This window comes from Heloderma suspectum, chromosome 4 (assembly GCF_057233095.1).
Source record: "Heloderma suspectum isolate Gila_16-S chromosome 4, 16-S_ref, whole genome shotgun sequence".
Taxonomy (NCBI): domain Eukaryota; kingdom Metazoa; phylum Chordata; class Lepidosauria; order Squamata; family Helodermatidae; genus Heloderma; species Heloderma suspectum.
Window position 1 is genome coordinate 16,550,472 of NC_139461.1, and position 26,252 is coordinate 16,576,723.

At 43.9% G+C, this 26,252-nt stretch overlaps 1 protein-coding gene across 1 annotated transcript; it reads right to left on the bottom strand.

The window, feature by feature from the left end:
• On the bottom strand, positions 1-23,869 carry LOC146346584 (solute carrier family 2, facilitated glucose transporter member 5-like). Its single transcript, XM_084851421.1, has 13 exons — positions 23,857-23,869; positions 22,903-22,956; positions 18,245-18,300; positions 16,329-16,480; positions 14,962-15,086; positions 12,105-12,257; positions 11,881-12,006; positions 9,363-9,550; positions 7,892-8,002; positions 5,540-5,641; positions 5,369-5,443; positions 4,872-4,947; positions 1-164 (listed from the first exon to the last, which is right to left on the bottom strand). Exons 1-13 carry the CDS (start codon positions 23,867-23,869, stop codon positions 1-3), a joined length of 1,395 nt encoding a protein of 464 aa, XP_084707547.1.
• Positions 23,870-26,252: the final 2,383 nt, after the last annotated feature.

A 26,252-nucleotide genomic window follows, 5' to 3' on the forward strand; every position in this document is an offset into this window, starting at 1 on the left:
CTAGTAGGGAAGGTGCAGGTTCCCGTTGCGGTCCGGGAGTCCAGAGGACCACCCGCGCCCCCAGAGCCATTCCTGTGGAGCCTCTGCTCCTGCTCGACCCCCCTCCCGCACGCTCACTGAGCCGCCTGCGCTCACCCACATCCCATCCTCCTGCACCTCCATTGCTATTTTATTGAAAACCCATGGCGATCACAAAAATGTTTACATAGACCTATATGCAAAATTGTGCCATGAATGGGTTATTTGAGCCTGTAATCTTGCGTATATGGGTGAATCGTGGCACCATTTTGCATACAAGTCTATGCGTGCATTTTTGTGATCAACATTTTATTTTTTTGCAACATGGTGATTGCAGCGCAGGAGGACAGGGCCTGGGTGAGTGGGCGGCCTGGTGAGTGGGCATGGGGCTCAAGTGTGGGTCTAGGAGCATGCAAGTGGAGGCAGGGCTGGGCAGGTGCCTGGTGAACCCAGATGGGGGGTGCAAGGTGGCATACATCCCTACTTTCTAGTAATGGTGCCATGGGATAGCATCTCTGGCTGGCAGTCTCCTCCCTCTGCATTGCATGCATGTGTGCCATCATGTGCCTATGTGTGTATGTTCATAGGAATATTGCAGAAGCACAAATGAATGTGCCTATGACATGGGCGCAAAGACTGCCTCACGGAGATGTGAAAAGGGCTGTTGATCTGTAGAAGTCCTCAAAATGGGGTACACATATATATCTCACTCTCAAAAAGGTTGAGGGCATACACTGAATCAGCTAAAGTATCTTATACTTCACATAGCATGGAATGGTCATAATGTCTACCCTAAAATGGGTATAGTATTCCATGCTGGTTAAAAAAAAAAAAGTTATGTATTAGTCTAACCAACTGCTTTCAAATGTTCATATGCAATTGCCTGGAACTAATAAAGCCATGCCCCAAACCTTTGCACTTCTAAATTTTGAGTTGCAGAACACATTACTTCCAGAATGGATTTCTCCAGGTGAAATTGAAATTAAATTACAAGGATGCCAGTCTCCGCTACCAGCCAGCCATTTTATGGAACGTATCATCTTTCTCATTTTGACAAATGATCTACAACTGCCCTTCTCTTCCAGACTATCCTAGTAACCAAGATGGCTTGGTTGGACTTAGATGTGTACCAAATTTCTTTATTGAAATGTCCTTGCTTCCACAATAGGAAAGTAAAAGAAAAGTTTAAACACAAATAAAGATTGTTTCTTTGGATCAGAAGGGAATCTGCTATTATCACTGTGTCAACAGTTGACAGTGGAAGGATAACAAGAAAAGCTCTCCTGGAATCATTTTTTTAATTATTATTATTATTCTAATTGGAAAAAGAAACAAGGAAAGAAACAAACAAATAAAACATTGCATGGCTGTGGCAGGGCGGGGCTTCCCAAATTTCTATTTGCTGTTCTGCTCCTTGACCTGAATCCTCCTGGATACCTGGATTGAGATGATTCTCCTGATATCCATATATGTCTTTTTCTTGGTTTCTGGGACAAATCTGAATATAAAATAAAAGGTGGCTATACAGATTGGCCAGAAGATGAAGAAGCTGTAGGACCCAATTCGATTCTAGAGATTAAAAGGGAAATATTTGCAAGTAGGGAGAGAAAGAGAGAGACATGAGCACAATATGGAAGCTTATTCCTTTATCATGCACTTATCCTTCTAAGCATTTTCCCCCAAGGAGGAACATTTATGTATTTATTTATTTTTAAATCCTGGAAGGGGGCTATGAGGGCCAGGAATAGATAGGGAGACATACCATGCCCAGTTTCATGGACTTCTGCCATTTTTCTGTGGCAAGTCTGTTCTGTGCCAGGTTTTGTGTGGATTTGTGTTGTGTGTGTGTGTTGACCTAAATCCATATGGACTTTTGTGCATTTTTTTTTCAAAAAGTGTGCATTTTTGTGCACTTCTTAAAAATTGCTCACATCTTTGTACACATCCACCCATTGATCAAAGTCTGTTTATGCACATTTTTAAGGTATGGATTTTTCTTTGACCACTTTTCAAATGTGCACATTTCATTGGGCATGGGACATTTTGGGTCTGGGGATGACATTGCAAGTCCTAACATGTATGGACATCTAGATGAAAAATGCATCCGTTCTGTGTCAGCTTCTGGAAGATGCAGAGTGAAGAAATCTTGTTTGTTTATTTTTGAATCCGGCAAAGTGGATTCCTCACACATTCCTAGGGCCAGGCTGGGCCACACAAAGAATGTATATTCTAATACCCAGCCAGCTTCAGGAAGTAGCGGTACCAGATAGAGGAGTGCAGTAAGCTGGAGGTCTTTTCCTGTTCTTTTCAATGATAGGGGAAAAGCCAATGAAGAGGCTTCATATTATCTTCCAGTCTCAGAAGCTGATGTTGCATACCCCTGTATGCCCTAGCCGTGGGCTTCCAAAATTTAGGGATGCCGAGAAAGTGATAAGTCAGGTCCAGGTTTGCTTACAAGGATATTTTTATTGCGCACGTACAGCACACAGGCATACCCAATGATTGGATCAGACAAAGCTCCAAACCAAGAGCTGTGCTGCAAGATGATTTTTATATCATACATGTTGTTCAGGCATAGCAATGAGGTAATATGACAGGTAAAAGCATTGTTAGAGTTTAACTACAACTTTCTCAGCATAAACTAGCAGTGCTTGGTAACATATTTGGCAGAAGCAAGACTATCACAATTTTCTCAGCATGGACACCTGTAGCTTAAGATAAACATAGCTTTACTCTCTGGCACATCCTAGGTTCTGATAAGATAAATGGTGCCAGAGATCATTAGCTCTGGAATGCACTGAGGGGGCACTATACCGGCCTTTGATTCGTTTTATGAGCTGAGAGGCCCAATTGCAAGGGATTGCAACTAAAAATGAACCAAAACAGAGAGCATTATGGATCTCTAGGCATCTCTAGAACTACTGTTAACTTGCTTACAGGCCGGGGGCCTACAACCCCTTATCCTCTTCCATGCCTGAAGAGGGCACCGAAACAATACATGCAGCCCACAGTAGCTCCCAGCTGCAGGTAGGGATGCCACAGGTGTCAAAAGGGGGGAGTCTGGTGGATTCCGCCCCACTCAGCCTCACAGACTCCAGTCCATTGACAGTGCCATTTACCCACCCCTGTTTGGGTCCTTGGACAAGCTGCTGTGCAGTCAGTGGGCACCCGGTGAGCAGCAGTGGCCACCAACCCCTCAGCGAGTTCTAAAAATGGCAGCTCATTGTTTTACACAAAAGGCCTTTTATGGGGCTGTAAATTGGCCATCTCTGGCTGAGTGGGGCGGAATCCACCAGACTCCCCCCCTTTGACACCTGTGGCATCCCTACCTGCAGCTGGGAGCTACTGTGGGCTGCATGTATTGTTTTGGTGCCCTCTTCAGGCATGGAAGAGGATAAGGGGTTGTAGGCCCCTGGCCTTTAAGCAAGTTAACAGTAGTTCTAGAGATGGGGCCACGGTGGCTTAGTGGTTAAGACACTGAACTGCAGACTGGAAGGTCGGCAGGTCAGCAGTTCGAGACCCGAGTGCTGCGTGACGGAGTGAGCTCCCGTCTTCAGTCCCAGCTTCTGCCAACCTAGCAGTTCGAAAGCAAGAAATTGCAAGTAGATAAATAGGTACCGCCTCGGCGGGAAAGGTAACAGCGTTCTGTGCACCTCGGTGTTCAGTCATCCCGGCCACATGACCACGGAAGCGTCTTCGGACAGCGCCGGACACGACTGGTTGGGGACACCTTTAACTTTTAAATTGGCCATGGCATTTATGCAAGATTACAGGCACGAATGGTCCATTCACGCCTGTAATGTTATGCAAATGGCAGCCGTAAAGGTGCCACTTGAGCAACATTTCATTTGTGGAAAAAGCCGAGCCACCATTTTCTTTCGCAAAATAGTGGCATCTCTGAGGGACTGGGCAGCTGCTCGCCACTTGCTGGGCACCCATGGACTGTGGGGCTGCTCACACAGCATGGCAAACAGGGCTGAGCAGCTGGTGGGTGTGTGGAGAGTGGCATGCGGCGTGGACGGAGGTGAGTCTGTCCATCCTTAGCCTCAGGCCACTGCAATTCCTGCTTCAGGTCCCAGTTGCCTTGACAGGAGCCTAAGCTGATCATACATATGAACATATGAGTGAGTCTGCCTTGTACAAAGCTAGACAATTTGCCCATCTGGCACAGTATTGCCCACTCTGCCTGGTAGAAGCTGTCCAAGGTTTCTGACAAGGCTCTTTCCTAAGCCCACCTGGAGATTAATCCTGGGACCTTCTGCATGCAAAGTGTATGCTTTACCTGTGAACTATGGCCCTTCCCTGAGAGTGAGAGTGACTTGTTCAAGGCTATGCATTCAGTTTTATGGTCAATTGGACATTTGAACCCTATGTCTATCCATTAAATCATGCTGCAAAAGATGTGAATGTCTGAAATACCTTGACATTCAGCTTTAACAAAACACACTGACCTGAATTTTAAGGGCCAAGGAACAATGAAGGAATGATGAAGGAAGCTTCATACTTGGCTTCTTTGGGGAGAGGTGGTGGTGTGCAAGGCTTGGCTCTCTTTACTTATGCAAACCATGTGCTTCCCACCAAATCAATCTTCAGACTCACTCACCTGTATTTGAAGGAATGTCACTCCTGTAAGAAAGGTTAGGGACCACTTCACAAATCCTGCAATTGTGTAGGCTGAGGCCCGGGATGACTGGTAGAATAGCTCTACTATAAGTACGAATGGAACTGGACCTTGGGTGAAGAGAGAGGATTTGAGGCATTGAATGCCATTTTTTTTTAATTGGCACATTCATTTCTCTTATTCGTATCTTGCATTTCATCCCAGGAACCCAATACATCATCTGAGCACTTACCCGGCCCTAAGAAGTGTCCAAAGAGGAACGTGTTAACAAAAAATGCGCTGAAATACTTCATCACTGGGAAACTCTCCTGTTGGAAATAGTTGGTCATATTTCAGTTATGTACTACTGATGTTGCCAAGTCCCCTTTATCACTAAGGATGCCCCATCTTTGCAGTTAGCATCCCTTGTTCCCTAGCACAGCTGGCCCAAAGAGTGCAACAGGTGCCATAGAACATCAACAGATCAGTCCATGTGTGTTCAAATTTCTAGCAGTGGAATGCAACACCCAAGCACCTTTCTCTTGGAAGATCTGCAAATGGGAACATACACTTCAGCTTTCCTATCCCCTGGATTCAAGGGCCAAGATGCCTTGGCACAAAATCCAAGCAAATATTAAATTACAGCATAACCTGTCTGTCATGTATCTTCTACGGATGTACCAACCAGAAGCTTACCTCTTTCAAAACATATTTGTCCTATGCATAACTTAACACACACACACAAACTACCTGTAATTGGTCTTTCATATCTATGACCGACTTTCCAGTTGACATTTTGGCTTTCTGTGTGCTTTTCAAGACAGCCTGAGTGGGCGGGTGGGGCTGGGGGGGAGACAGTGCCAGAGGCCAGTCAGCTGAGTTATTTACTTTCACCAATGCTTGCATATTCGAATTACAAACCTGCAGTTCGAGGGTCATGGTTAACAGAACACAGGTGATGGTACAGCCCACAAAGCCAATGAGAATCAGAACCCTCCGTCCCGCAGTATCAGCAAGATACACCTAGAGAATATAATTATAAAGACAAAGATATGTGTGTGAGAGAGAAAGAGGCCATCATGATCCAGGGGTGTGTGATGGATAGAACATTGGACTCAGCCCTGGGGTCAATCTCCTGCTCAGCCACAGTTCATGGGTTCATGTTTGGGCACTGTCTCTCAGCTTAAACCAGCCTTCCCCAATATGGCTTCCTCCAGAGGTTTTGGACTACAATTCCCATAATCCTGGACCATTGCCCATGCTGACTGGGACTGATGGGACTTGTCCAAAAATCTGGAGAGCAACGTTTTAATTAAAAAAAAAAAATAAAACATTCCTTGGCCACCTTTTAGGGCAGAAGCCCTCCCAAGGCGGCTCACAGCAATAAAATACAGAAAAAACAGTTAAAATATTAAAAGTGATTAAAACAAAAACACAATAGCAAGAAAAGAAATAATGAAAGCTGACAATAAAACCAACAACGACAACAACAGTCATATCAAGAGAAGGACACCGTAAAATAATACATTTTAAGGACCTCCTAAAAGCCTGCAATGATGGAGCATGGTGGACCTCCGATAGCAACTTGTTCCAAAGGTGTGGGGCCACTGCAGAGGTGTGGGGATACATAGAATCATAGAATAGTAGGGTTGGAAGAGGCCTATAAGTCCATCAAGTCCAACCCCCTGCTCAATGCAGGAATCTAAGTCAAAGCATCCCTGACAGATGACTGTCCAGCTGCAACTTGAATGCTTCCAGCGTGGGAGATGCCACCACCTCCCTAGGTCATTGGTTCCATTGTCGTATTGCTCTAACAGTCAGGAAGTTTTTCCTGATGTTCAGCCAGAATCTGGCTTCCTGTCACTTGAGCCCATTATTCCGTGTCCTACACTCTGGGATCGTCGAGAAGAGATCCTGGCCTTCCTCTCTGTGACAAACTTTCAAGTACTTGAAGAGTGCTATCCTATCTCCCCTAAGTCTTCTCTTCTCAAGGCTAAACATGCTCAGTTCTTTCAGTCTCTCCTCATAGGGCTTTGTTTCCAGTCCCCTGATCATCTTTGTTGCCCTCCTCTGAACCCTCTCCAGTTTGTCTGCATCCTTCTTAAAGTGTGGTGCCCAGGACTGGACACAGTACTCCAGATGAGGCCTAACCAGTGCTGAGTAGAGGGGAACTAGTACTTCCTGGGATTTGGAATCTATGCTTCTACGAATGCAGCCCAAAATAGCATTTGCCTTTTTTGCAGCCACATCACATTTTTGGGGAAGGGTGGCTTAACCTATTTTACAGGATTCTGGTGAGAATAAAATGGGCAGGGGGGAAACTCCATGTCCTTTGGAGTAAAAGAGACAGCCCCCCTTAAGAAACAGTGGAGAATGTAACTGTGACTGGACAGCAGTGTGTCCTTCAACCCCAGAGTGAAAGAAACAGGTATGACATTAAAAAAAAAAATCTAATGGTTTCTCCTTTGGACAGCTTCCAAGTCACAGAAGCTAGGCATTGTGTATATATCTGTGGCAGCATTCCCCAACCTGGATGCCTCCAGATGTTGTAGATGGAACTACAACTCCCATCAATCCCAGCCAGAATGGACTATAGCCAGTGATATTAGAAGCTGTAGTCCATGATATCTGGAAAGTCCCAGGTTGGGATGTCCCATGACATCTACCCTATGAGGATCTATTGCAAAGAATTCTCAAGAGAATCCTCATAAAACTATACTTCCCAGACTTCTCTGAGGGATGCTGTGGCAGTTAAACTGGCATAAAATTGATACAAAAGTTTTCAATTAGGGATGCTGGAGGAATCCCTCTCAGGGGTGGAGCTCACTGAGCTTTGATCAGCTTGGCTCCCTGGACTTCGGCTAGTTTCCCCACAAGTTGGCCCAAATCGATCTGCATTGAGTTAGGCCACTTCATGGATTGGGGGATGGGGTATAAAAAGAAATGTGTGCAAAATACAGCTGCAATTTGCACAATTTATGCATGCTGGGGTTGAATTTTGTGTAAATTACATCAATTGCAGCTGGCATTTGTACAAATATCTTCTTATGCAAATTTTTAAAAACAGAAAAGTTCCCAAATTTTGGGAAAAGCTGTGTGGCTCAGCCTGCAAATGCAAGCCAAGTCAGGTGCTCAATGGGAGTCCGTTGAGCCAAAAACAGCTGGATTCCACAGCAGCGGACATCCCTATATTTTCAGTACAGATCAGTCCTTCAGAGAAAAAGTGAGTTTCAAGACTTAGAGGTAAGACAGACAGAGGTGAGGGAGGCTTACCGCTAATGCGCTTGAGAAGCAAAGAAGAGTAGTTGTAGCTGTACTAATGTATGGAACATTTTCTACTCCCACATTCGTAGCCATGTAGATTTTCTCTGTATAGTAGTATGCCTGAAACCAGATCAGAACCATAAAAAGTCTTAGCTGAATGGAAGAAGCTACTGATGGTGACCCAAACTTTTGAAGAGTTATGCCAACATAAATTGGTTAGTCTTTAAGGTGTCATAAGTCCTTTTGCTGTTGTTTTTCCTGTAATAGACTAACAGAGCTAACCTCTGGAAACAGATACATGGAATGACGGAATGGAAAAACAAATGTGAAAATGTAAATACAGAAACAACAGAAATTAACCACACTGTATAATGCAGATATAAAGAGAGAAATAATAATGAAATGGGTTACAAATTCAGCAAGTATATTTATTAATAAGCTCTTTCTTACAGACCCAAATCCAAACAGATGTCTGCCCTCAAGAAAAATAGACCTCTTTGCACACCAAGCTATGAACCAGAGTTCCTCTTGACCAAAGTTTTTCCTCTATTCTCTCCCATAGCTCCTTTAAGCCTCTGTTACCTGATCCTCGAAAAAGAGATCTGAGTAACACCATCAACCCAAGCCAGTATGGCCGAAGGACAGGAAAGCTGGGAGTTGTAGTCCAAAGCATCTGGACGACACCAGGTTGGGGAAGGTTGTTCTGGATTATTACCCCAATGACAATAAGCCATCTGAGTGGAGGTGCTCTGTACCTGTGAATTCTAGGTGATCTCAACTTTACTATAGGACCGACCAGACCATCTACTTAGGGCATTAGATGGTTTTGGCCAGTGCAGAAGCATCAGGAGAACAGAACAGTCCCCTGAGTGTGCACAAGTTGGCTGTCCATAGAGACACACAGCAATATCAAACTTGGTGTCACAGCCTCAGGTAGGTCCCATGTTAGTCCTACATAGAGTAGACCCACTGAAATGAATGAGACTTAAGTTAATCTCATTTTAACGGGTGGACTCTACACAGCACTGACATTGGATACTACCTCTTGGTTCTGTAATGTATGGATTCCCAACCATTTTGGGCCCATGGGGATATTTTAAATTTTGCTAAAATGTTGTGGGTGCTGTCACAAAGTGATTGCCACAGTGGGTGTAGCCAGTAAAAAACAACACCCATTTTATTGAAGGAATCTGGGGATGGGAAACAGAAGCAATGTGTCTCACCCTTTGAGTACAAGGCAGAGTTTGGGTCTGATCCCCAACACACAAAGCTACTCCTTCGAACTCAAAAGAATCTCCCTCTTTCAGATCACCTCTTTAACACACACACACACACATGCAAAACTCACACACTCCCCTCTTTTGTTTACCCACACACACAGGCAAAATCCTGAGGTGGGTACCCCCTGCCCATGTAAAATAAGTCCTTGTTATTCCTGGCTCTATCGCCTAACAGTTTGGGATATGTTTGCCTGCCTTACCGCATTGAGGCCGGCGAGCTGCTGGCCACCCATCAAGACAATGGTAGTGATGACTTGCCACCGTAGGCTTTCGGTCTGGAGCAGTCTGAGGGGAGTCATCCGCTTTTCTGATTTCTCAGCAATGTCCTCCTGACGAAGCTCTTCAATCTCCTCCTCCACATCCTCCTTACCTCTCAGCTTCTGCAAGGCTGAAGGGCAGCAGAGGCAGAAAAGCTTTGAACTGTGTGGGGCAGGGAAGCTCACTGAGCCATCGCTCCATGGTACAGCCCCTGCTTTGCTTGCAGATAGTCCCAAGTTCAATTCCTGGCATCTCCAGGTAGAGCTGGGGAAATTCCTGCTTGAAACCCTGGAGAGCCACAGCCAGTGAGTGTCGACAATACTGGGCTGGATGGACCAATGGTCTGGCAGTGTCCTGTGTTCCTATAACCCTAAACTGTGGGGAGGGGGGTGATGTCTCACATCCAGTGGTGACATCAGGGCAGGACTTTGGAGAATTCTCCCACACTGTCTGACTTGCAGGGAAATGGGGATATGTACTTTACGGGCAGTGGGCTTCACAAGCGCCCTCTGCTAGCACCCTCTGGAACTGGTTTCAAGCAGGTCTCTAGAGGCGAAGGGATTCATTACGTGGGTGGCATGGTAGCCATTCTTCCATTACTCCCTTGCTACCCTTGACTAGGAATGAACAAGTCAGAAAACCCATGGTCATCAAGATGCCACATCAAAAGAACATTTCAGCTTGGGGTCCATATCAGATTGCAATCTTCGGGGGGGGGGAGGGTTGTTTTTCATATGAAAGTGCATGTGCATTTCCATGCATATTTTCCCAGATGTACAGATCAACTGTGTGCATTTTTTAATGTATGCATTCTCCTTCCATTGAGTGAAGAATGTTCATGTGAATTTTTCAAAAGTAAACATTTTGTTTTGTTTATGCACATTTTTCAAAGGTGTGAATTAGGTAAACTCCGGTGAAAATGAACTGAAACAAACACCTCATACATCCCTACTCTTGATCCCTGTGTCTTCAATTCCTCTCTCCCCCATAGCCAGTAATTAGATTTTTTAAGAACATAAGAAGGGTCATGCTGGATGAGACCAAGGGTCCATCTGGTCCAGCATTCTGACCATACAGTGGCCAACCAGCTGTCGGCCAGGAACCCACAAGCAGGACACAAGCACAACAGCACCCTCCCACCCATGTTCCCCAGCATTGGGTGTACATATGCTCACTGCCTCTGGTACTGGAGGTAGCACATAGCCATCAGGACTAGTAGCCCTTGATAGCCTTTTCCTCCAGGAATTTGTCCAATCCCATCCAAATTGGTGGCCATCACTACCTCATGTGGTAGTGAATTCCATAGTTTAACTATGTGCTGTGTGAAGAGCTACTTCCTTTTATCTGTCCTGAATCTCCCACCAATCAGCTTCATAGGATGACCCCAGGTTCTAGTATTTGAGAAAGGGAGAAAAATGTCTCCTTATTCACCTTCTCCACACAAGGCAAAATTTTGTACACCTCAATCATGTCTCCGCTTACCCTCCTTTTTTCCAAGCTAAACAATCCCAGCTGTTGCAATCTTCTCTCATAGGGGAGATGCTCGCTCCAGCAACCTGATCATTTTAGTTGCCCCTCTCTGCACTTTTTCCAGCTCGACGATATCTTTTTTTTTAGGTGTGGTGACCAGAACTGGACACAGTATTCCAAGTGTGCCCCATAGATTTGTATGGGGCAGTATGATTCCTTTTCTAATTATGCCTAACATGGCATTTGCCTTTTTGACAGCGACCGCACACTGGGTTGACATATTCATTGAGCTGTCCACCACAACCCCAAGATCTCTTTCCTGGTGGTCACTGCTAGCTCAGATCCCATCAAGCTATACTCGAAGTTGGGATCTTTTGCCCCAATGTGCACCATTTTACACTTGCTTACATTGAACCGCATTTGCTATTTAGATGCCCATTCTCCCAGTTTGAAGAGATCCTTTCAGCGCTCTTCACAATCCCTTTTTGTTTTAACCATCCTAAATAATTTGGTGTCATCTGCAAACTTGGCCATACTGCTCACTCCCAATTCCATAACATTTATGAACAGGCTGAAAAACATTGGTCCTAATATAGATCCCTGTGGGTCCCCACTATTTACTTCCCTCCATTGGGAGAATTTACCATTTATTCCTATTTATGCTATTTGTGGTATTTATTAAAATTTGTGGTACTTATTAAAATACCATTTATTCTCTCCTACTCTTTAAAGTTCCATAGGGCAAGGTGTGTTTGTGTGTGTGTGTACGCGGTAATGAAGCTCAAAGGAGAAGCAGTGGCAGATGGCTAACATAGTTACAACATTGGGATAATGATGAACTGATAATGGAAGAATGATGATATCTTGTGAGAAGAGCCAATGGTGGGTGAAGTATCTTCAACCCAACGGGTTATTAGCACTGCTATATCTAGAGCCCACGCCTACACATATCAGCACAGTTCAGTTCAGTACAGTTTACAGCCACTGTACCTTGTCTTGCGCTCTCTTCATCCCCCTTCTGAATCAGTAGATACCCAGGACTTTCAGGGTAAAAGGGCACTAGGAACATCTGTATCCCTGGGATGACCCCAATGATGCCCATCAGCACTGGCCAACCTGTGCAAGGATATATAGTGATAATTCAGGTACCATGGAGAAGCTCTGGTGATACATCGGACCTTCTACAAGCCAAATGATGCACTTCTCTGAATTACCTTTTTGGTTTCCCAGGACATCGTGAAGACCAACTATCCGAGACAGCAGGACACCAATGGTTGTAAAGAGGTGGGGCATCATGATAAAGGCTCCCCTCAGGCTTCTAGGGGAGATTTCGCCAAGGTATAATGGAGTAATACTGGAGAGTATGCCTGGTTAGAAGATACGTTAAGGGATCATTCAAAGTATGCATGTGACAAGATGTGTAGAAACATACAAATGGCTTCATAGACTAAAAGATGTTCCAGAGGGTGATCATCATAATTTCTCATCACCCTAAGAGATGCCTTGTAGGGTTTTGCAAAATGCCACTCCCTCCTTCCCAGGGTGTATGAGAAGCCACTTGCTGAAATTATATGGAGATCTGGCACTTGACACCAGGTAGCACTCCCAGCTTTATCTCTGACCCAAATTAGGTCCCCCAATATTATGCAGCAGGGGTGTTCTCAGTCACTTCTTCTCAAGTTTGAAAGTGTCTTCTCCTGAGAATCACCAAAGCCGCAACCTGTACATCTTCCAAAAATGGCACAAACTGCTTCTACTAAAAGTAGTCCTAGTGGACTGAGATAAGGCAGAATTGTTTAGTGCATGGTTACCCCAGCTCAAGTCTTTCTGGTGGCAGATGCTCTGCGTCACATCAATAAATAAAGTGTTGATCTCATTTCTGTGCACAAGAGCCTCTTTTCAATACTTTTATTTAATTTTCAGTTTTTAACTGGTTTTATAAGGAAACATATTACACCTAAGGATGGTGCAAACGTCCGGCTCAGTCAGGGACTCCCCTCCCCACACCTCTGGGCCACGCCCACTGAGCCATTGCCCCCACACATGCCCCCCATGCTCGCCAAACCACCCGCACCTACCCTGAGCCATCCGTGAGCACCCGTTGTTCCCACAGTTACCATGTTGTGGAAAAAAATGGTGACTCGGAAACTTCTGAAAATTTAATGTTATGCACATAGTGGCTGCAAAGGCCCCATTTACACAATATTGCAGGTATAAATAGGCCATTTACTCCTGTAATATTGCATACATGGGGTCTTTATGGCCACTATGTGCACAATATTAAATTTACGGAAGTTCCCAAGTCACCATTTTTTGCAAAATGGCAACTGTGGGAATGACCGCTGGTGCTCATGGATGGCTCAGGGTGGGTATGGGTGGCTTGGCAAGCATGGGGGGCACACAAGTGGGTCCCAGCGCGCACGAGAGGGGCAGTGGCTCGGCAGATGCCCAGAGGACCCGGATGGGGAGGCGTCCATCCATCTCTAATTACATCTCAAAGTTCCATAGAGTTATAATACCAGCCCTACCTGATACCCCATTCCAATCCTAGGAGGTATAATCTGAGCCACAACTCTACAATGTGGCCATGGAGCCAAGTATTGAAATGTACATGTCTGAAAACTTGACACATTGCCAGTGCTTCATTTGGTATTTTGATGCAGGAGCTCCCACCAATAAAGAGGCAAGCCACCACTCAGTGATTTTTGAACTTGTCTTTACTTTGAACTTGTCTTTTCAAATTCAGAATAAAGCTGTGTTCGTGGCTCTCCTCAGTGAGTATGATTATTTATTCTTTAGATTTCAGAGGCCCCCTCCCATATTCAGTGTCCCTGCTCAGCTCAGTTGAAGGGAATGAATTCCAGGCAGATTTCAGACTGAGCACATTTCAAAAAATTAATAAACCTGTCCATTTCACTAAATTAAATAATTACAAGTCTTTGGAGAGCAAAAATCCTAATTTAATTCCAGAGTCTTCTGATCTCAAACCATGGATTAGGGTTTTTAAAAAAATGTCCAGGTTTTTGCCTGGGCTAAAGATAAATCCTTTCTCCAAGTTTCAGACAACTGAAAGTGAAAATCAAGTGCCAATATTGACTTCACTAGACATGTTTTGTTTTTTTATAACAAACCATACATAGAGTGACAAGGCTTCCCCAAACTGTCTTACAATCCATCAAGTGTTTTCTGCTCAGGACCAACACTCAGCAATTCTTTGCCATTTTGTTAGAGAGGCCAAACTATTGACTAACTCCTCCCTCACAATGCAGGTCAAACTTGCAATTTTATCTTGGAACATTGTCGGTTGGAAAGTTCATAAAGGAGATGAGGAGTTCCTCCAGACATTGAGAAATATGACAATATTTGTATACAAAAGCCCTGGTTTACTGAGAAGGATTTCAATTAGCTGATAATTCCAGGTTAAATTGGTAACTTCAGTCTGAGGAAGGAACTCACTCTTGACAGGTTTCAGTAAATGCCCTCTACAGTCCTTGATGGTAGATAAGACAAGCCAAAACACCTTATCACTTGTTCTTTGGTCATTGTGGTTCAGATGAGTTTGATTATCTTCCTCGTTATTTGTTTAATTGTTCTTTGATGCAAGACATTAGGAGAAAATAATTTGGCTTACTAAAAATCAGAACAAACAGGTCAGTTTGCCAGAAGATACACTTCTGGCTTTACAACAAGGACAGAAAGATCTTGAGAAGAGTCATCACTTTCCTAATGGAATTAGCTAAAGTCTGCACCAGACTTAATAAGACAGAAGAGATAGGTTTTATTGGAGAAAAATGATTGTTTAAAATTTAATTTTAGCCTTGTATGTTTTATTTTTGCTTTAGTTAACAGGCACTTTTATAAAAGGTGAAAAATAGTATCAGGAAATTTTTATCATTAATTTTAGTTTGTCAGCTCCAAATTAATAATAATTTTCTTTTATCTATGTTTAATAATGTAGTTGTTTTTACTTTTTTAATATTCTGAACATTTTCTTTCTCTTATAAACAATAAAACTGAAGTGAAACCAAAACTTTCAAAAATGAAACCACTAAATCTATGAACCTGGCCCACCTGCACATATTCCAGCATACAAGCGTGCAAACATGGTGTACCCAAAGGCATGTATCAGATTGGAACAACCCATGAAGATAGCAGAGAGAGTGGAGGAAATGCTAGTTATCATCAAAGTATTTTTCCTGGAAAGACAGTGAAAAGGGTCAGTGGGGTGGGGAGATGCCAAAGAATATATGGTACAATCAAACTGCAGGGGAGGGAGAGGACCTATGGAATTGCAATATTTATTTATTTATTATATTTCTATACCACCCAATAGCTGAAGCTCTCTGGGTGGTTCACAAAAATTAAAACTACAAAGCCCTCATCCATTTATGGATATATATATTTTTTCTGATTTTGCTAATTATGGGAAAAGACAAGGAACTATGCAGTACACTGAAGATCCAACTCCCAAGCACTGAAATCTTATTCAGACACCTTCTTTGGCTTGAGAGATTTCAGCATGCATTGCTCACACCTTTTCATATGGGCTAGAAACTTGGTTTTTGCAGCCCTGCCTTGCAAGTTCCTTTAGGGTGCAGTCCTATGCTTGTTTAGACAGCAAAAAATCCTACAACTCCCAGCATTCCCAGCTTACCAGGACTTTTTTTCCTTTCTTAACATGTATAGGATTGCACCCTTAATGCAAAATGCTGAGGTAAAATGGGACATTCTACGTGAAAATATCTGCCACTGAGATATGGTCTTTCCCCAGTGGTCTGTTAGAAAAGCTGGCATTTCATCTTAGATGATGTCCTAGCTACAGATGAATCCATTGAAACCAAACAGTTTATGGAAGTCATGTCTCCACCTCTTTAAATAAAGTTTCATTAAGTGGTTGAAGGTCATCATTTTCCAGATGCAGGATTCTAGGAGCCTAACTAGATCCTACATGTGGCTTCTGTGTCTCTTCCCATCACACTTCCTCCCATGATGATAAGTAAAAGACAAATGTGATATGACATCATCGTGTTTGCCTTCCCCCTAAATCCCTTTCAACTGGTTGAATTATGTTAGCAGTGGGAGCAAAAATGATACAGGCAATGGCACCATGTTCTCATTAAAGGTAGCTGTAGGAGATGTGGATCAGAGGCAGCCACATGTTCCTCCTGCCTTGCCACCCCATACTGCAGTTATGGGGACCTTCTGGCCCATGGGCCAGTTACGGTCTGCACTGGGGTTCCCCATCTGGCCAGCCAGCTTCTTCCCTAGGCTGCGCCCACTCTCCTGGCATGGAGAATCTCTTATCACCATCAGCAGCTGATTGGTGATAAGAGCTTTTCTCTGCTAAGCACTGAAAAAGGCTCCCATTCTTAGCTCTCAGCAGGGAAATCTTAAGCTCTAGGATGTGTTGTTCACCATTCCCATTGCTCTTGCTATACCTTCCAAACTTATCCATCAGACAGCCAACCACAAGTGCTCCAAATATTCCTCCAAATGGGAATAAAGCAATGGTGATACCAATGAGTAATATCTGAGAATCTGGCTCTGTCAGCTCTTCAAACGTTGTTTTGTTATAGAAGTGTTCCAGGAGCTAGGACAGAAGCAAATGATGGCTGGCATTAGGTCCTCCCCATACATTCTGTGGCAGCAGCAGCACACCCCCACCCACCCCACCACAAGTCTATGTCCAAGAGAACACTGGAGAGGGAGGTGCAGTCAGTCCTGGCTGCCTCTTGAGCATATTTGGGCTATATCATGTATGCGTAGGGCTCATCAATTGCAATGAAGTGTCCTCCCTCTCACAGAGTGCAAAATTCTGTGATGCTGCAAAAATCACAAGGGGCCCCTGGGAAACATCGAATCTTGGAATATCTGAGAGGGATGTCCACACCCCACTGTCAGCCAGTACTTCATAGATGAAAACAGGGTAATATGTGGACTTCTGTGACAAATACTCAAACAGCAGGAGCACACCCCTTCCTCTTCCTCATCTCCCTTCCATCATTGACAAACTCTCCTCTCCTCTGCCTGCTGTATTCCGTATTCCTTTATTTGTCAATAGCCTCTCATTAATTGACTTCTAAACCAGGATGTATCTGTAAACTGATCATAACCACCTGCTGCCCTTTCATTTCATTTCTTTTCTTTCTTTTCTTTTGGCAAAATGAAAGAATGATCAATTGAATGTTTAATCTTGAAATGGACATGGTCTATAAACAGATCAGCTGCAAATCAAAATGACTCTGTGGCATTTACAATCATGCTAGGCAAGCAGTTATGAGGGAGGTGGGAGTGGAGTGGAAGGAAAATCCATGTGCATGCATTTACATGCATGCACAGCAGGGTCATGGTGAATCTTCCACAACCCACTCAGAAACTGAGACTTTCTAGAGGGCGGGGTTATGGGACCAAAATCTGAAGCACTATAAACCACATTCATACATGCTGATTCTAAAAAAATGGGGTGGGGACATTCCCAATGACTCTTGCAAAAGCAAAATAACAGGCACATAACAGAAGTATAAAATGTCCCAGGTAAATATAGAGAGTTGAAGATTGTTCAATAGCCCCTGCTATAGGAAGTCAACTCCACAGCACGGCTGTCTTACTTATTGAATTTCTTAGCCTCCTTTCTCTTGTAAAAATACCCAAGGCAACTTACCTTGTATGCTTATAAGCATACAACACAATTAAAAATACAAAATTTAAAACAGTTAAGGGCACAATCCTATGGGGATAGTCGTAGAATCATAGAATCGTAGGGTTGGAAGGGGCCTATAAGACCATTGAGTCCACCCCCCACCCCCACCCCACTCAATGCAGGAATCCAAGTCAGAGCATCCCCGACAGATGGCTGTGGGATGTCTCCAAACTTGGAAGCAGCTGACTATCCAATGCAGGGCAGGCGGACTGCTCCTCTCCTCTCCTCGGCTCTCCGTCAGCCCTGCATTTGTGGATAGACAGCCCATTTCGCCGGTCTAATCAGGGTGCCTCAGAGAAGGGGTGGGCGGCCGGATGGCACAAAGGAAGCATAGTAATGGCACTTCTGCGGTCCCCTCCCCACCACCGGGAATGCGCCCCCCTTTTCTGCCACTCTGCGCTGCTCTTCCAAGCATGGAGCCAGGGATGACCCACACCTCCTACGAGGTGGTGGGTGAAGGAGCAGGGAGCTGGATTTCTGGGAACCGAGCTCGGAGTGCTGGCTCTGAGCTCGGTTCCCAGAAACTGAAAAATCCTATGGCTGCCTAGATGCTGTCTAGCAGCCATAGGACTGTGCCTTAAAACAATTCCCAATAAAATGCAATGATCTCTTACCACAGTCGGATAATAGACTACATAGATGTTGTAACCATACTGTATAGAAATGGTTGAGGAAGCCACCAAAACCCACATATGAGTCCTTGACATCCCCTAAAAAAAGAAGGAACAGCAGATATTGTGATGTGAGTGTACAGGGTAAACTAGCTATATTTCTAATAACGAGTTAAGTGAGTTTACAGCTAAAAACAATAACCTCCAACTGATGGACAGATGGAAGAAGGAAGAGAGAGGTGAAATATTCAGGTATCATTTCATAAGTGTAACTTGCATTCTTTGCAAGTTTTTTGAAGTTTGAATAGAATCATAGAATACTAGGGTTGGAAGGGGCCTACAAGACCATCGAGTCCAGCCCCCTGCTCAATGCAGAAATCCAAGTCAGAGCATCCCTGACAGATGGCTGTCCACTCCAGCCTCATTTGAATGCCTCCAGTTTGGGAGAGCCCACTACCTCCCGAGGTAATTGGTTCCATTGTCATATTACTCTAACAGTCAGGAAGTTCTTCCTGATGTTCAGCTGGAATCTGGCTTCCTGTCACTTGAGCCCATTATTCCGTGTCCTGCACTCTGGGATGATCGAGAAGAGATCCTGGCCTTCCTCTCTGTGACAATCGTTCAAGTACTTGAAGAGCGCTATCCTATCTCCCCTCAGTCTTCTCTTCTCAAGGCTAAACATGCCCAGTTCTTTCAGTCTCTCCTCATAGGGCTTTATTTCCAGTCCCCTGATCATCTTTGTTGCCTTCCTCTGAACCCTCTCTAGTTTGTCTGCATCCTTCTTAAAATGTGGTGCCCAGAACTGGACACAGTACTCCAGATGAGGCCTAACTAGTGCTGCATAGAGGGGAACTAGTACTTCCCGGGATTTGGAAGCTATGCTTCTATGAATGCAGCCCAAAATAGCATTTGCCTTTTTTGCAGCCACATCACATTGTTGGCTCACATTCAGCTTGTGATCTACAACAATTCCAAGATCCTTCTTGCTTGTAGTGTTGTTGAGCCACATATCCCCCATCTTGTAACTGTGCATTTGGTTTCTTTTTCCTAGGTGCGGAACTTGGCATTTATCCCTCTTAAATGGCATTGTCTTGTTTTCTGCCCAGGGCTCCAGTCTATCCAGATCACTTTGAATTTTGTTTCTGTCTTCCAAAGTATTAGCTATCCCACCCAATTTTGTGTCATCTGCAAATCTGATCAGCATTCCTTGTACCTCCTCCTCCAAGTAATTAATAAAAATGTTGAAGAGCACTGGGCCCAGGACTGAGCTCTGCGGTACCCTGCTCATTACCTCTCCCCAGTATGAGAAGATCCTGTTGAAAAGCACTCTTTGGGTCTGATTCTGTAGCCAACTGTGGATCCACCGGATCGTTGTTTCATCTAGCCCACTTTGAGCTAGTTTGCTCATCAGGAGATCATGGGGCACTTTGTCAAAAGCTTTGCTGAAGTCAAGGTATATGATGTCTACAGCATTCCCACAGTCCACAAGTGAGGTTACTTGATCAAAAAATGGGATCAGATTCATCTGGCAGGATCTGTTCTTGACAAATCCATGTTGGCTTCGAGTAATCACTGCTTTATTTTCAAGGTGCTTACAGATGGATTGCTTTATCATCTGCTCCAGAATTTTCCCAGGGATTGATGTCGGACTGACTGGTCTGTAGTTCCTAGGTTCCTCCTGTTTACCCTTTGTGAAGATAGGGACAACATTAGCCCTCCTCCAGTCATCTGGTACTTCACCCATCCTCCATGATTTCTCAAAGATAATAGACAGTGGTTCTGAGAGTTCTTCTGCTATTTCCTTCATTACTCTATGATGCAGTTCATCTGGCCCTGGAGACTGGAACTCATTCAAAGTAATTAGGTGTTCCTTGATCATATGCCTATCGATCTCAAGCTGCAATCCTGCCCCTTCAGCCTATACTTTGCCCTTGCCAGGGGGGTCACAGACCCTCTTTCAGGTGAAGACTGCGCCAAAGTAGGAATTGAGCACCTCTGCCTTTTCTTTGTCATCTGTTATCGTTCTGCCATCCTTATTTAATAGCTGAACCACCATTTCTTTCCTCTGCCTTTCACTATGCACGTAGCCGAAGAAAGCCTTTTTGTTGTTTTTAGCATCCCTCGCTAACCTCAGCTCGTTCTCAGCTTTAGCCTTCCTGACGCCATCCCTGCAATTGTTGTGCTACCTGCCTGTACTCTTCCTTCGTTACTTGGCCTTCTTTCCACTTCCTATATGTGTGTGTCCCCTTTTTTTTTGTTGTTTTCAGGTCATCTCTAAGCTTTTTGTGAAGCCACATTGGCTTCTTCTGTTGTCTTCTACCTTTTCTTCTTGTTGGAATTGTTTGTAATTGTGCCTTGAGAATTTCCTTTTTTTAAAGCTCCCACCCATCTTGGACTTGTTACCATTGCTTCCCATGAGACTAGGGGTGGATGAAAGTCACTTACCTGTCCTTGAAGGATGTTCGCGGTGGGGGGGAGGCGCTTCGCTGGTCCCCCCGCCAAGTTCAGGCCGGGGGGGGAGGCTTCCCGCCTTGGCCCAGCTGAAATTCAGGCCGGGGGGGAGGCTTCCTGCCTCGCCCCGGCCGAAATTCAGGCTGGGTAGGAGGCTTCCCGCCTCGCCCGGCCGTGAACACGTAAGTTAAAAAAAAAACCAAAAACTCCCCCTGATAGGCTACGTGACAATTCACGTAGCCTATCACGGCTAGATCTGCAAAGTCAGCCGTGATAGGCTACGTGAATCGTCACGTAGCCTATCACGGGTGACTTTAAAAAAAAAAAAGCACGTACGCGAATGGCGGCCCCCATAGGGAGCCGCCATTCGCGTTCCTTATTTAGTCGCTGTAGTCTACATAAATGTTTACGTAGACTACGGCGAAAATAAGGGCAACGCAAATAGCGTTGCCCTTATTTTCGCCGTAGTCTACGTAACTGTTTACGTAGACTACAGCGACCAAATAAGGAACGGGAATGGCGGCTCCCTATGGGGGTCGCCATTATCCGTACACACTTTTTTTTTTTAAAGTCACCCGTAATAGGCTACGTGATGATTGACGTAGCCTATCATGGCTGACTTTGCAAATCTAACCGTGATAGGCTACGTGAATCGTCACGTAGCCTATCCGGGGGCGTTTTTTTTTTTTTCTTTCATTGCAATGGTGGCGGTGGCAGCCGGTCGAAAGACCAGCTGCCGCTCCCTCCTCGCTCGAACACCCGCCGAACCGCCGGCCGGACCAGCCACCGGGAGGGACATTCGGTGAAGGTAAGTCCCGTCCCGGGGGGGGTGCGGGGGGCAGGGGGGGTTCAGAGGATTTCTCCCCCGAACTTGTTCGGGGGGCCAAACACGTTGGCACTCGGCCCCCTGAAGTTTCGGGGAGAAATTCTCCGCCAACCCAACATGGGACCTTACTGATCATTGTTCTGAGTGTATTAAAATCAGCTTTCCTAAAATCCAGGGTATGTGTTTGACTACACTCGGTTTTTGCTTCCCTTAGAACCAAAAACTCAAGTATAACATGGTCGCTTTCCCCCAGAGTTCCTGTAACTGCTACTTTATCCACTAAGTCATCTCTGTTGGTTAGGATCAAGTCAAGGATAACCGATCCTCTAGTTCCTTCCTCTGCTTTCTGTAGGAGGAAGTTATCTGCCACACAAGTCAGGAATTTCCTGGAGGGGCCATGTTTTGCAGAAGTTTTGCATAGTTCAAATAAATGATATCCTGAATACTTTTCCTTACTTTTTTTTGGGGGGGGGGGCGGGGTAAGAATTGCTTCTATTTCAGTACAATCCAAAGTTGTGTCCTGATTAATTTTAACTTTATGCCTACATCTTCCATAATATGTCAGTTCTGACATTCATAATAGCCCTTTTAAGGTCCCGACTCATGTTTAGGGCAATCACAGATACAACAAGTGGAACATGCCTACTGGGATACTGCCATACTGGGTGGGTATTGACTGAAAATGGGGCCTCCCTTCTCTGTAGTGGCACCTCATTTATTGCATTATCACCCGAAAGGCATGCCTAGCACCTATACTATTGTATTTTCAGCATCTGGCAATGACCTTTTCTTATTTTTTTTCTAGATTTTTTATCTAGAAAATCTAGATCATTTCCTGCTTGTGAGTTCTTGGTCAACAGCTGATTGGCCACTGTGTGAACAGAATCCTGGACTGGATGGACCCTTGGTCTGATCCAACATGACTCTTCTTATGTTCTTATGTAAAACAGTGGCACACGAATGTTTTGGTCAGGGCACCTGGGGGCTGCAGTCAAGGCTTTAACAGGGTACATGCATTCACTGGGCCACAGTTGTGCACCCTTCCTTTGAACCCTCGGAGGAGTTGTTTTCACATCAGATGCTTTTATTGCTGCTTTTTATGCTGCTGGTTTGTTTGCTGATGTTTTACTGTATTTTAATGTTAGTGTTGATTTTGTAAACCATCTCTGAAATTATATATCCAAGGGTGGCATTTTAATTTTAAGTATTTATTTAAACATTTTATATTATAATATATATTATAATGTATAATTTAAACAAAATATCAATTAGTGATTAAATAATACATAATATAATATAATATAATATGTAATACGACTTAGACACCAGCCATATCTGCAGCCTGGAAAACAATTAAGTGTCTATTTAGGTTTTCTTATAATAATAATCCCAGTAGATTGGATAAGCCCTCCCACAAAGCTCACCCTTGCCCTGTAGTGTGTCCATGCTTTCTTCTGTTGAGTCAGTAATTAGTTTCCCTGAAAACGAAATAAGAGAATGACCCTGAAAGAAGGTCTTTGACTCCATCCCCTTCCTTAAGGAGAGAAAAATACCTTGTAGGATCAGAGCAGCATCGTGTTCCCAACAGTCAGCAGCAAGCCAGCCAGATGCCTCCACAAAGCCCAGATGCAGGAGATGAAAGTAAAAGTCCTCTCCCACTGTTTGTCCCCTAGCATCTGGTATTCAAAAAATGGTATTCCCATTTAGCTAGCATGGCTAATAGCTGTTGATAGATTGACTCTCATCCATGAACTTCCCTAAGCCTTTATTCAAGGCTTATCCCTAAGCTAACGGGCATCACTGTATCTTTTGGTAGTGGAAAGATCAGGCCTTGAACACTGATGAGCCCTTGATCATTATAACAAAACCAGAAACTGGCAAGAATTCAAGAGCTGTTATCCCTAGTGTAGTGGACTGTATAAACAGCACCAGAACTGGGGAGGTGTGAAATTGATCTACAGGCAGCTACACCATCCCGTTCAGGTCATTCACGCATTGGTGCTAGGGAAGGAATAGCCAAAGAGCACTCAGACTTACCATCCCTTTCTGTTACTGTTGAAAAGGGGAAAACCCTTGGAACTCTGAACAGCAATGCAGGAGCCGGTCGGAAGATTCCGGAAGAAACTGTTGACAGTTGGGAGTCGAGATGATATGCACAAACTCTGTAAAGAAAGGGGATTGGTTGGTGGTCATATTCTCATGGTGTTTAATGTGGATTAATTACTACTGTGATAAAGCTAGAATGGCATGGTGGTGAAGTGACTGAGCTACGAATCTAGAAGGCCCATGGCTCAAATCTCACTCTGCTATGCATGAATGCACTCGATCTCACCCTTAACTCCTTCATTTGCAATATAGGCAGTTCAAATATTGGTTACCTTCCAGAACCATTGTTAGGATTTCTATATAATATCTGGGAAGCAATTTGAACCCTTGGAAGTGCTGTATAAATGCTAAGATTCCACTCCACTTCTCATACCATGTATCATTTGATCCTGATCATCTCCATGCTCTGTCTGCATCAATGTCTAATGGCCATTGGGATAACTTTCCTCCATAGGCTTCGCATACATTTTTTTAAATCCCATACATTTCTTCTTTGTGGCCAAATCAGCACTGAATTCCATAGATTGATTGATTGATTATTGATTGATTGATTGATTGATTGATTAGATTTATTAGCCGCCCATCTGACCGGCTACCTGGCCACTCTAGATTGTCACAACTCATTCCCATATGTGTGCGCCCTGGCTGTGATTACTCATTGGTAATGTACTTTGTGCATGCTCAGAGCCATTACGATCCTTTATATAATAGAACTTATTCATATAATTATTTAAAGGAGCAGTGGGGAAACATTTTCTTTTTTTTTTTGTCAGCGGCTGCATTCTATTATCGGATGTGCTCCAGGCACGTGTACAAACATAACCCTGACAACTGGCTAACACAGGTCACAGAGTAGTTCAATATTTTAGCCTGTGTGTCTCTAAGATCATAAAGTTGTTTCAAGGAAAGCAAAATCAGACAAATATTCAAACAGATATTTTATCACACATTGGTAGAACAAGATAACTTGCAACATGTATTAAACAACAGTACAATTCCAGTTTCATTGAGTGTGCAATCCACCATAGCAACAAAGCAAGAACTCCCCCCCCCCCAATGCTTTAGGAGTTCTCAGTCCAATATAAGCCCTCTTCTTCCACAAAGACACTGAAGAGAGATCCTCTTGCTGGTACTGGAGCTTGGGCCTGTAAAATTAGGGACAATTCATAGTAAATAAATCCCAGGTCCTCTGTGTGGAGTTTCTCCTGCTGCTGGCTAGGCTGACTGGGGTATTTTCTTCTTGTTACACAGCAAAACAAGATGTACATCATACCCATTTAACAATATTTTAAGTAAAAGATAAATGTAAGCCTGTAGGCCTCAGTATGGTCATTAATGTACACTTTTACAACAAAGTATTTATCTCCTTCTGTCTACAACATAAACTAATAATAGCTCCTATCAAGGAGACAACTGATTTGGGACCCCACACATGCCTGTAAAATTAGGGAAAATCAAAATTCTCAGTAAATAAATCCCAAGCCACAGGCCTTGTCCTCTGTGTGGAGTTTCTCCTGCTGCTGGGCTGGGCTGGCTGAGGTATTTATTTATTTATTTATTTATTTTTATTTTATTTATTTCATTTCTATACCGCCCAATAGCCGAAGCTCTCTTTTGCACACACACACCCATAGGTGACCATAGGTGATGACATGGAAGCAGCTTCAGCAGAGTTACACAAACACTTGTGCATATTCTGAGCCTCTAACTTATTTTATTTGATATTAACATTGACAATGGTGCATGATGAGTGCATCCCAGTCAGTCTCACTCACACGTACTTTTCTTGAAAAGGGGGAACAGATTTATTGATTACAACAATGATGGGGAATATGCTACAAATGATAATATGGGGAGATTAGTGACTTGTTCTTCAATGGTGAAAGTTAGCTCAATAATGTACAACAACACGGGGAAATTAGCTTGCTATACCACTCTGGGATGGCTAAAACTGGTGGTGCATCTGAACAATAAGAGCCCAACGCGTTTTGGCCTTTTTTTCCTTATTTTTAGGCCTTCTTCAGGGGGCATATATGAGACCATGTCAGCTGGCTGTTGGAGAGTACTTCTTTTTTGTTGTCCATGCTGTCCTGTATTGGGTAATTCAGAACAGCGTGGACTACAAAAAAGGAGTACTCTGACAGCCAGCTGACATGGTCTCAGATATGCCCCCTGAAGAAGGCCTAAAAATAAGAAAAGGCCAAAATTCATTGGGCTTCCTACAATAAATTTATTTTTGCATCCTCAGAACCCATTTCTCTTCTTTGTGATCTACTTTGGATGCTCACCGCCTTCTGTTTTCTTGAACAATAAGTGCCCCAGAGCCCTCAGGATTAGGAAGACAGGGGAAGTGACCCAAAAATCTTTTAATAACATTTTCAAAACCCAAGGTATGCATGGACATCTCCAGTCTTAAAGGAGTAATTTATAATATCAAAGCCTGTATGCTTGGAATGAAAGTGGTTATTTTGGCAAGTAGAGATGCTCCACGATAGATAGATAGATAGATAGATAGATAGATAGACAGACAGATAGGGTGCTGACTTCTCTGACTAACTCACAGTCAGTCACTGACGAATCCTACAGAACTGAAATTTGAAATACATCCTGATTACTTCTAAATTATGGACCTTTATATGTCTCTAATTCAAAATGTCGGACTCGTGGT

Bases quoted from the DNA above. Each gene is read 5' to 3' on its own strand.
- LOC146346584 (XM_084851421.1), bottom strand. The intron at 8,003-9,362 runs GTAAGGCAGGCA...ATCTGGTTTCAG, and splicing joins AGCTCGCCGGCCTCAATGCG to GCATACTACTATACAGAGAA. The intron at 5,444-5,539 runs GTTTGTAATTCG...CCGCCCACTCAG, and splicing joins CCATGACCCTCGAACTGCAG to GCTGTCTTGAAAAGCACACA.